Below are 12,031 nucleotides of genomic sequence, written 5' to 3' on the forward strand. Positions count from 1 at the left end.
GGGCAGCCCCCGCACCGCAGCTGCAGAGCCGGGGCAGCAGCTGAGTGATCCTGGCTGGGAGGAGACGGTGGGAACAAGGGACCTCGGAGGTACCTCTCATGACTTATCGTGGACACTATGGCTTCAAGCCGGTGCAGTGGGAGCCCGGCTGCAGCGGTACGGAAGCTGAGGGCCCTGCGGCTCTCCCTGGTGTGGAGCAGGAGCCACAGTCCGATGCTCGGTCGGGCGGCTCCAGCAGCAGCCCCAGGACGGGCTCCCCGTGCTGCGGCTGGGAGCCGGGCCCAGCTGGCAGGCTACAAATGCAGCGATAAATCTGCACTTCTCCCTCGTACTGCGCTAAACCAACTGAGACCTTGCAGAGCATGCAGCTCTGGGCAGCGTTAACTGCAAGGAATTGCAGCTCCTCAGCCTCAAGCTCTTGATTTTTTTTTGGATGACTGAAAAACCCAAAAGCAAATACAGTGGTACCTCTAGAGATGCTCAGAGGAACTATTTATATCAACGTGATCCTGCAGAAGCTTCCCTGTAATGACAGGCACGTACACATAATTTTTATATTTAGCTTATTTGAAAGACTGGGCAGGGGAGAGCCCAGCTCAGACAAGCTCTGTTTCTTTCTCCCCTCACTCACACTTGCTGGCACTGGGTTACACTTCATGCTGTGGCCCTGCCCAGTTCAACATTCCCTGAAAAAGGGAGATGTTTAAGTCTAAAAAGCACCTTTTTGCTATTTTCTTCCATGCTCCCACTTCACCCACAGGGTGGGATTTCTCTGGCCTTGCTGCCAAAGCCAAAACATGCCACACACCCTCCTGGGGCTCTGGCATGAGCTCCCGCATCTGCTTTTCTCTTTTAGAGGAGTATTTTGGACACAATGACTCATCTTTGCTTGTTTTTGTCTCAGCTCCTTGCTCTGACAAGGAACATGAGCCGCAGGGAGTGTAAAGGCTCCCACAGTGGTCAAATCTGGTCCAGGTGACAGACAAACCAATGCCAGCATCGGTGTTTGCAGGGGACTCGGTGCCTGTACAGCCTCCTGCTAACCGAGAGCTGAGTTTGCAAGGGAGCAGAACTGAGCAAAACCACCGTCTCCCTTATGCGGTGCGAAACAACAGCTCTCCCAGGACAGCTCTCAGTTTTGGGGAAAGAACTCATGGGTTTTATGTTCAACTTTTGTTTTTTTGGGAACGATTTTTAATTTAGCACGCTGTTCCACGAAGCGTAAGAATGCAGCAGCACGAGGAAGGGGCGAGCGGGACGCCCTTCTGCGAAACAGCCCCGCGGGACACGCAGCTCCCGCGCTCGGGCAGACGCCTGCGGTGGAGAAGAAGATGTGCAGAGGCAGTTGTACAACAGAGCTTTATAGTCAGAATGGATTGTACCAGGTTTTTTCGATGCAAAATGGAACATGACCCAAAATCTTCACAGAACAGAAGCGCCCTCAGGAACAGCCAGCTGAAGCTCCAACGCCTGCCCGTCTTTTCACAAGAGGCCGCAAACTGGTCGTATCCCAATCTGCTTCGTCCTTCCCCGATATGCAAAGTCTGAACTGTCCCATGCAGTTGCCCTACAGTCTTATGTGAAATGTAGTAATGCTCAGTAGGCAAATGCTAATGGCAAACAGACCTCAACAATGTACTGCTCATGCAGCAAAAAAATCAGTTTGTTTTATAGGGAAACAGTTACAAGTGCATTTTGGGGGCTGGGGAAAAGAAAAATGGACTAGATAACCACCTGCTGTCCAAGACAGCTCTGGAGTGGCTAACGGATCAAAAGAACACCTTGCTTTATAGGGATGTAGAAGGAAACCCCAGTTCGCATTTCATGGTTGACATTTTACAACAAAAAGGGGAGAGGGAGAACAAAACCAAACCTCAAATCAACCTGCAAGCAACAGGGTAACATAACACACACAGCCTGGAGGGAGCTTCACCATCTGAGCTGCAAAACAGACACCAGCACCAGAACAGAACGGGGTATGGAGAATGAACAAGCTCCATCAAACACAGGGGTTGCTCACTGAGACATGGGTGCGTGTGACGGGCTGCCCTGTGGTGCCCATCCAACGGCCACCGGCGCTGCTGAGCCGGCACCATCAATCCACGGGTCTAAGTTCAAAGCAAAAATGTCAAGGCTTCCCAAAGCGATGGGACAGGAGGAGGCTCTGCACTCGGGGCAGGGAAGGGCAGCGTGTTGGCTTCCAGGAGGCTCGGCCCAGGAAACGCGGCTGCAGCAGCGACAGAAGCTGGGCTGGAACGACGCTGTCGGAGCTACGGTCCTTGTCCCCCTCAGTGCAGAGGGGCAGCCGGGGTTCTACAGCGTGACTGTAAAATGCCTGAGAAGCAAACGCCTTGCCATGCTAACACTTCCCTGTAGACAGTTCTGAAGCTCTGGATATCTTCATTTCCACATGAGAGTCATGTCCCTGAGAGGTATTGAAGGGAGGGGATTCTAGTATATGCAAATTCAAGGGTGGGAAATGCAGAAAAGCACTGATTTTCCTCTCTCTTTTTCAGGTTAGCTTTGCACTTTGCATTGTTTTCCCAAACTGCATAGCAGCTTACGTGTAGTGTCTGAGACACTGGGGCCACGGAAATCAATGGGGCTTCATGAATTCCAACAGCAGCACCAGTGAGTGCTAATTAAGCTGCTGTGCAGGAAGGTCCCATTCAAAGGACCCCAAAATCACACGCACTCTCTCTCATTCTGGCCCTGCGGCTGCTGTTTTAGAGAGCTGTACCATAGCATGATCTGCTCGATTCAACGCTCATCAGCTGCTGGGTGGAGCAATGGCCAATACCACCTTTCTCATTAAAAAAATAGGAAGGATAAAAAGTTAAAGACTTGAGACAGGCGAGCACGATGCGTTCATGCAGCATGTTTTCTTGCACTCCTTTAGCAAGACAGGAATTTCAGGTGTGCAGGAGTGGAATATAGCAGGGGGGGAGCGGGAGGCAGGTCCCCTTGGCCCCCACACCCCGCCAGCTGCCCCGTAGGGCATCTTGGAAGGAGGAAAAACAACAGCCTGGAAACCGTGTCCTGAACCTTCCCCTTACTCAAGTACATCTCAGCTGGATTTGCCTTGTGTAACAAATGCACCAGAGCAGCACACACAGATGTAAAGCTTTTGTTTTGCCAGCTCTGTTTTGACAGAATATATGGCAAATGGCCAAAGCTTTACACATCTGCACCTGCCCTGGTGTGAGTCGTAAGAAAAGATGGAGACAGCCACAAGAGAGGAGTCTGCTGCGCACACAAGTGCCAGCCTACAGCTCCTCATAGTCCCCACCTCCTCGTGGCTTGCTCATGCTGGCTCCTCCTCCAAGAAAAGCCTCCAGTTCATCTATTTCGTTGTTTTTCTCCTTGCTCTTCTTCTTTTTTTTCTTTTTCTCCTCTTTGCTCTCCTCCTTCTCTTTGCTCTTCTTGTGTTTGCTCTTCTTTTTCACAGACTTCTCCTCTTCCTGCAAAATGAGAAAAAATTTATTAGTAACTCCTCAGAGCGTGCCAGTAACCCAGCACATACCACCCCGAAACTGGCTCTGGGAGGAACCTTGCTTGGGGTGAAGCATCTCCTACCAAGGCGGGCTTGGAGTTAATTCCAGAAGACCCTTCTGTGTGTTTGGACAGAAGAGAGGAAAGACCATCAGGTTTATCTGTAGCAGTTTGTGCCTGACAATGCCACAGTATTGGACAGGCAGAAATGTCCAAGACCAAGCCTCCCGCAGACTGAGTTGAGGGCTGCTGGGGACACTCCTCTGCTTGCAAAAAGTCACGGTGCTATCAACAGGCTCAGCCCAGCAGAGACGCACTGCTCTCTTTAATCCTGTATTTTACAAATTCACACACCGCCTTTTCAAAGTTCAACTGTTCTCAAAGCGTGATGGTCTGCAGAGCCTGGGAGGCGCAGACTGGCTGCAGGACGGGAGAAGCACCCGTTACAGAGTGCACTGCACAAGGCCACCCTCTCCTTGGCTGGCAGATAATATGGCAGAACAGCTCTAAGGAATTAAATAGTACCTCTTTGCTTTTCTTTTTCTTCTTCTTTTTCTCCTTAGAAGCCTGCTTATCTGTTCAAACAAACAAACAAACAAAACCAACATTGTTTTTAAACAATCTAACCTGTAAGAGATGCAATTCTGCCCTGTTCTGATTTCTGAGAGCAAAATGCTCCATCCTGGAGCCCCGTGCAAAGGCAACCCCGACTCCCCCGGCCAAACTGTGCCCTTCAGAAACCAACACAGGCCCCAGCAGCCACACCCTCACTTCACCATATACATCTAGTTTAATTATGAGCATGATATTATCTATATCATACTGTGTTGTGAACGCTGACCTGTGCGGTCACTGCACCACAGCTACTAAGACACAAATACAGAGGCCAGTTCTACAAACTGCTCCAAAGGCCAAACTGGGGACCAGATTATTATTTCCAGAACTGAAGAAGAGCTCCTAGGAACAGTTTCCCTCTGAGCACTAAATATTCAAAGGCAGACGGAAATCCTAGCAGGCATGGTTTGTGTTTCTGCGAGTGGAGCTGGTTGTGGCAGAACCATTCGGGACACAGTGTCAGCACACCGGAGCACCCGCCAGGACAGCAGACGCTGCTGCTCACACTGGGGATGGAAATTAGATCCCCACAAGGGCAAAGCCTCAGTGCTGCAGCCCTGCTCTATGGGGTGGCTACTTTCACTGGATCAAATGAGTCCCAGAGTCCATCACCTTCAAATCATTTGTCCCAGGTTGGTGGATGACTTAGCTGCTAATTAGACTGCTGAACATCCACTGCCTTTGCACAAAAACTCCATTTGAACAGGAGAGGATCTACTTGGCTCTTTCACAGGAGGGTTTAAAACTGTACTGTGCTTCACGTGTGGAATTTGATTGTCAGTCTTACCTACACATTCTTTTTCCTTGGTTGATCTGTAAATAGAAGTCAGCCATGGAGAAGTCTAATTGCTGGTCAAGTTCCAACTGACTGACTACCAAGACATGTTTTTATATTTATCGCAGAAGGAGATAGGAAGAACCCACATTGAATTATTAAAGCCACTAAACTGAAGTTAAATTATTGACCTGGGCCTCTGCAGATGCACTTCTGCTATTTCAAGCTGTGCTGTTCAGCAACTCAAAGCGACAAGCCGATGAAGCCATTGCAGCCTATGACATCTTGCTTACACTTTTGGAACAGCTATTCAAAGAGATCTCTCTCTGGTGCTGCTTACAGCTTTTTCTCCCCTTAAGTCTTTTAACTTCTCATCTTTCATGGTGACATCAGGGGCAGATCTATAGGAAGTCGCTTTGCAGTAATGCCAGAATGGCAGAAATTATTTGAGTGAGTATGATTTGTTCCATCAGGGGACAGGGAAAAAAAAAGAAAAGCCTGAGGAATGCTTAGGTTGTGATCAGAAGCCCGCCCCACCTTTCCCGAAAATAGAAGAGCAAATTGGCAGGGTATGTCAAGAGCATTTTGCTCAAATTGATCCAAATTCTTGAGGGGGTGGACACTGCAATGCTGAGCAGGAAGCCTTATAGGGAAGCAGCTTGTAAAAGATGTGCTCCTGCTTCCAGGTGGGACAGCAAGAAAACACGGCTGATGCTACGGGTAAGCCCCGTTCCCCCCTGCATGGGGGAAAAAAACTTAAAGAAAGTTATTTATGTTGTGTTAAACCTCATTAAAGACTCACACAGGGCACTGCATGAAGTTACAGGGTATTGTATTTCGTGCAAATTGGTTTGCTTGCACCCCGGAACCATTTTGGACAAAACAGATGCCTGACAATCAAAATCAGCAAGAGTGGGAATAAGGTGTGACTTTACCTTCCTCGCTGCTCTCCTTGGGACCAGTTTCTTCCAAACCCAAACCAAAGAGATCCGAGTCATTTTTCAGTTTAAAGGAGTGGACTGTTGATTTCACAGGCTGGGGTGGCTTTGCCAATGAGGTATCGTCATCAGATATTTCAGAGAGATCTTCCCGGACTGGGAATTCATCCTAGAGACAAGAAAGGGCAGACAACACAGCCAAGTCTTTCAACCAAAATCTTGAAGCATTTTGTACACAAAGACGCCAGATGTCAGCAGGCAGGGAGGAGGAAAGGCTGAACTGAGCTGTTATTGCCTGGAAATCAATGCCCTTGATCTTATAAGCTCTATCTATTTCTTGCCCTGGTAAAATGTCTCAGTAGCATTAGTACTGGAAAATATGCTCTGATAACTGAACATTTGTGCTACCAAAATCAAATTTCTGACGTAAAGGGATTAAATGAGACCTTCAACTGTGTTAGCTCAACAGCATCAGGTGCTAACTGCCCTAGAGAGGCACCGCTGCTTTGGGGAAAATCAAATCACTAGAAAACTGAAACTGAAAACTCAGCTCCAGACCTGACAGACAAAACCCCTTTTCCTGGGTAGCTGTGTGAGGTCCTGTGTGCCAGAGGCAACATGCAGCAGGGCCAAGGAAACGATCTGTGTTTGCAGAATAACTCCCTTCACAGAGTCAAAAGGGAACGTGCTCCCAGGACACATTTGCCCCTTCAGTGTGGGCCAAAAAACAGGGTGCTGCGAAGACTGGGTATCGCCCAAAAATCCTCTGTCTCTGCATTATGGGAATGGAAACGAAGTTTCATGATGTTCTGATACCTGCCAGCTGATCCTCTTCACAATTTGTTAAACAGTCTTTATTTATATCCTCCCCCTGACCAAACCCGGCCTCGCTCTGCAGCTGAGCCAGGCGATGCCCCCTCCTTGCTCACGCTGGTGATTTCACTGCTTTGCTTGTCTGGTAACCCTCGAAAAGCGTTCACAAGTCGTGGGGCAGCTCCTTGGCACTGTCACAATGGCAAGCTCCTTCACAAATCCTGGTTCTCATCATCGCATGCTAAGACAAGTAAACTTGCTGCAAATACTTTTGCTTTCGTATTAAAGTGGCAGGAAAAGCAGGCACTGAAACTGCTACACAAATGGAAAATTCCTCAATAAACAGCATGACATACAGGCAAGGTCAAAGAAACTAGGACAACCGTCCTTCCTGCAGGATTCTGGAATGATGCAAACACATAAACCAGATCAGTATACCAGCTAACCCAGACACCGGGAGAACCCCTGCACAGCAATGCCCACCTCAGATCACAGTCAGCAGTTTACAGAGATTGCTCTCTGGCTGCGAGTGCAGATCACTGAAATCAGGGATATCTAAAGCCAGAGCAGCAAGTTCCTACCAGTCCGGAGAAGATGCTTGTGTTTTCTTTAACACATGAGGCGTGCGGAGGGACAGACCCGCAGGCGGCACTGCGTGTCCAGCGTCACAGGGATGTACAGCTGCCCTGGCTGCGCCGGAACGGCGTTGTCAGGCAGATCTGCCTATGTCAGTAAGGAGCTTTGCCAAGCAAATTTCATTATGGCCCTTTGACTGCTGAATTGAGTGTAGGGAGCTCACTTGTTCTCTCTCTCTGGCAGGCACACGCTTCTACACATTAAACTTCGGGTAAAAACCACTACAGTTGTATTTCATACCTTCCACATCACTGGACTGGCTGTGCTCTGGACTTACTGAGAATAAAGAGCACATCAAACCCGTAAGCACAAACCTTGTCTGCCATGTGGCTTCAAGAATGAGAGCACTAGTGTGTTTGTGCCTGTTCGGGTTGCTTAGCGCCTGCCTTGCTGCAACCACCACCGGGAGATGGGGGAGCAGACGAACGCTCTGCGCAGTGAGATGCCTCAGCTTCACGCTCAGCTTCGCAGCAGGGCACAGCAATTCATGCATGTTATTTACCATTTTCTTCTTCTGGCTGTCAGAATCCTCACTTTCGAAGTCTGGGTCATCCATAACAAATGAGAGCATCTGAGTAGCTATTGGTCCCTCTTGGTCACTGTCAGACTCCTCAGGCTTTTCCTCTTTGACCACTTTCTGCTTGAGAGCATGTCCTTTGCTTTGGGAAGTGGCCTTTGGGGCCTGGGCTGCTGCTGGGCTGGCAGCAGCAGCTGGCAGGCCAGTGTTGAGCTTGCTGCTGCTGTTTCTATCGGAGCCAGAACGTGGAGGTAAACTGTCAGTAGGCTTCAGGTCGGTTGCTTTGGTCAAAATTGCTTCACCTTGTGGTTTCAGAGAATTTCTGGAAGACCTGAGAAGAAAGAAACAAATTGTCAGAGCCCGTCCACACCACCACTCTGTGAAGCAAAGCACAAACACCAATTAATAGCTGAGCCCGCCTCAAGGGCTGCAACGTGCATCTCGACAGGAGAGGCGGTTCATCCCAGGTGGATGTGTGCTCAAACACATACCCCTCGAAGGTCGAAGATGGTCCTGGGCCCTGAGGATGCTGCTGCACAGGTGGCTGAGCCAGTGGGCCACACCTGGCTGTTACCCACCAGATACAGTATGTGGAGAAACACGATCCAGTTCATCATTCCCCAGCACAGGGTGTGGTGAATGACTGACGCTCCCTCACCACAAGACTTGACTCCTCTGTCCTCCTCACACAGCTACGAGCAGACATTCAGGAGCTTACAGCCTTTTGTTCAAACTTGAGGAAAAGGCTGGGCCATTCCCAAGCAAAAATGTCCCAGCGACCACAGGAGCGCAGTGCTCGGAGGCACGCTGCCTAGGTGCGGCGCAGAGAACGCTGCACAAAGCACTCCCACCTAAAGTAAACCCAGCTCCAGGTGAAGGAACAGGCTGACAGAGACACCAAGATTTCCCAGAGGCTAGACACAAGTCAGCAACAGGACCGAGCAGAGGCCCAAGTTTGCCAGCACAACCCCACGCTTCAGGCTGTGCTTTGTACCTTTTTTTTCCCTGCTCTGTGTCGATGTCTTCATCAGGTATGAGTACGACCTTAGAGTCCTTCACCTCCTCCTCTTCCTCACTGGAGAGGGTGATGTTCTTGCTGGGCACCCGTTCTGCTGCCAGCATGGCTCTGCTGGGGATTTTGTCATCCAGATCCAGGTCATCTTGGAAACTTGCCACCATGGGGTTCCCCCCGGGCGCCTCTCCGTCGCTGCCAAACAGACAATGATCAGACATGGCACCCCCGGGCTGTGCTGGGACAGACGTGTGCCCCCACTGTCGCTCGCGTGGCTTTTCCGCCAACTGCAGGGTCAGCGTCCCTGCGGCTGGCCACCCGCACCACCCCATCCCCTGCAGCTGCCCCGGCTGCCGGCGGGGCACGCGCCCTGGACAAAACGGGCCCCAGAAGGATGTGGCACAGAAAATAAGTGGCTGGGAAAGGTGAGCCGCGGTGCTCCAGAGCAGCCCGTTGCTCCAGCTCTATCAGAACATCTCTGGTCCAACGTGTGAGGATCAGCCAGTTAAACCGTGGGAACTGTTCCCTTAATCCCCACATCCTGTAATTAAACTGGATCATACACTGCTACTACTACAGGAATTCACTTGCAGCTATCAGCTTCCTGGAATGATTTCTGTTTCTCTGGTGCTTCCTGAAGAAGGCAGGTATCCATACACCACAACTGTGCTTTAACATTCCCGAAATTAAATTAACCTGAGGACATACCTTCAGAGCTAGGAGTCCGTCAGACTCCCTGGATGTAACACAGTTACGTGTTCAGAGGCATCTGAAATTACCAGCTGAGGATTTTTGTCTGAATGTCCTGGGGACTCACCAGTTTTAATACTTGCTGAAGGATTTGCTCATGTCAGGAATATAGATATTTCCCCAGTCTCAGCTGATGAGCCTTTGCATTACCTTTCCTCATTCTATTTGCTTTATCTGCAACAGATATCCAGTTCCTTCTTGATAACATATCATATGGAATATTCACTGTCCTTTTAACGACTCAATACGGATTGTATTGTATTGCCTTTATTATCAAGCAGAGACCAAAAAAAATGATTATAACTTGGAACAGATCAGATTTCAGAGGCACAAAAGGAATCACAAACCCATAAAGTCCTTAATCAGAAGGCGGCGGTGTTCCCAGTCCCCAGCACACGGCCAGCACTGGCAGAGGCAGTGGAGGATGCTGCACTGATGGGAAGGGAGATGCCGAGGCCCTGATACAGTCCAGCTGACTGTACTACTCACTCTGGCTCTTCTTAAAACTAGTTACTGCTTTACAAATTAGTTCTAAAGAATTAATGCAACTTCCAACCAATGATGGGAGTTATGTGTGACACACGGGACACCACGCGTATCACACGCGGTGCAGCACATTGACAGTGATTCCGATCAGCGCTTGTCTGGGCCAGTGCTGAGATCAGTGCGAGTGTCCAGTCCCTCCTCCCGCTGTCGGTGGGGATCCCTCTGCTTTCAGGCCTCACCGCGCAGCTCCCAGCTAAAAGAGGCAGGCTGCTGAAGAGCCTCTTCACCAGAACACTGCTGCTCTCAGGCTGAGCCAGAAAGCAGCCACACAGCCCGTCCCACACAATGGACAAGAAAACCGGTGCCCAGAACAGCCTCCAAGGCTGGAGGAATTACAAGTGAGTGATTTCTGAGGTCTGCAAAGCACTGGCAGGGTTTCCTCTTGTGATGCCCTGAAAAGAAAATGGAGTTGCATCCTAAAAACGGCAGGATATTATTCTGATTAGTGACACTGCATTTCTTTAACACATCACTGCTCTTTTAAGCACAGGGACTCTTCAGAGGTTGCTGCCACTGGTGCTGTCCTCCTACTGCACACCACACGAGACCTGCAGCCTTTAAAGCCATCCGAACAGACCATCCATGTGTGCGCACACACCCGCACAAAGTGGGTCATCTCCTTTTGCAGTGAATACACTGCCTCCATCTACAGCTTCCACACAAATTGTTGAGCGACAGCTTAAGAGCAAAGCAATGGAGTGAATACGCGTCAGGAAAATCACTGCTGCAATATAAACAAGGTCTGACAATGCAAAATGAGTATCAGCTTGTGGTCCTGAGGTTCCAGCTGGAAGGAATTCAGAGCATGCAAAAACAAGCACATTGCACCACTCTCTCCAACACTTGACGAGCTGCCAAGCCTGCATTAGTGATGAGCCAACGTGTTCGCAGGCTCAGGTACCCACCAAAAATAACTATGCTTGCTGGGGTCTGCGTCTGAGCTACTGAGCAAAGAGCTTGTCGGAGTTTCCTCAGTGAGCCCTCTGTCGAGGACACAGAATGGCTGCTGGTGATGAAACAAATCCTGCTGCAACAGGAGCACCTGGTCTGAAAGTCAGACTGACCATGCTGCACCTGCCCAGCCCGATGGGCAGCCAGCAGAATCCTCTGGCCGCATCAGTTTTTGAGGCTAGAGAAAGAGTAAAAACCCAAACTCTAATAAAGCAGATAAGCTGAGGGAATCATATGCCACAGGATGAGCCTGCATGACTATATTCAAGGAGATGGGGATCTTCTAGTGTGAACCAGTGTCCTCAGCTTCCCTCACTTGGTCCACTGCAGCTGGGGAATGCTACATAAATCACAGAAGCTGCCAAACCAGAGAACCAGTTCAGAGCCCTTCAGATGTAAGGACAAGGAAATCTAATCGTTAAAGACAAATGTCTAGTGATGCTGGGAAGACAGAGCAGGAGCACTGTTAGGTACAGCACAGACTGGGTTTCAGACACCTGCACCACCATGGAGCTGGGCCAGCCCGAGCCGGTGGAGGGAGGACGGGAGCCCACGCGGAGCTAGATCAGCTCCTGCAGCGTGGTCGCACACACACTGGCTCAGGGCACCCGGCTACAGAGCAGCAAATTAAGTTCTGAAACAGCAAACTGGGAGACCAAACTGCCTTCCTAATTAACCAGTAAGGAAACTGATTTGGGGAGTTCCCTTTATTGCAAGCTAGAGAACCATAACGTGTCATTAAACAAAACCCAAGACTCCATTAATCTCTGTAGATCTGTGCTGGGATTTAGCTAACAGCAACACCAAGAGACGTCAGTAAGTGCCGAAAGTCTCGGCAGCTGTCTGATCTCTGGGCAAGAGCAGCCTTGTTCCACGGGCACGAGCGCATTCCCCACTGCTAGCATGCGTCAGAGAAAAGTGGGGTTTTTCTGACATTACCGCTCCATGTCAACTCTTACTCCATTGTTCAGAGATTTTATGGAGAA

The 12,031-nt window shown here is 49.8% G+C and overlaps 1 protein-coding gene across 2 annotated transcripts in view; it reads right to left on the reverse strand.

The window, feature by feature from the left end:
• Positions 1-1,238: 1,238 nt before the first annotated feature.
• The window catches only part of RABL6 (RAB, member RAS oncogene family like 6), a 60,684-nt gene continuing 49,891 nt past the window's right edge, over positions 1,239-12,031 (reverse strand). The window contains exons 11-15 of one of the 2 annotated variants that reach the window (XM_065648274.1): positions 8,781-8,993; positions 7,772-8,117; positions 5,818-5,989; positions 4,018-4,067; positions 1,239-3,461 (exon numbers count right to left, since the gene is read on the reverse strand). In XM_065648274.1, coding sequence (XP_065504346.1) covers positions 3,267-3,461; positions 4,018-4,067; positions 5,818-5,989; positions 7,772-8,117; positions 8,781-8,993 — 976 coding nt within the window. In that variant the 3' untranslated portion in view covers positions 1,239-3,266. The remainder of the gene's footprint in view (positions 3,462-4,017; positions 4,068-5,817; positions 5,990-7,771; positions 8,118-8,780; positions 8,994-12,031) is intronic. The other variant, XM_065648275.1, reaches the window with a different exon arrangement.

The sequence above is a fragment of the Caloenas nicobarica genome, chromosome 19, assembly GCF_036013445.1.
Source record: "Caloenas nicobarica isolate bCalNic1 chromosome 19, bCalNic1.hap1, whole genome shotgun sequence".
NCBI classification, from domain to species: Eukaryota; Metazoa; Chordata; class Aves; order Columbiformes; family Columbidae; genus Caloenas; species Caloenas nicobarica.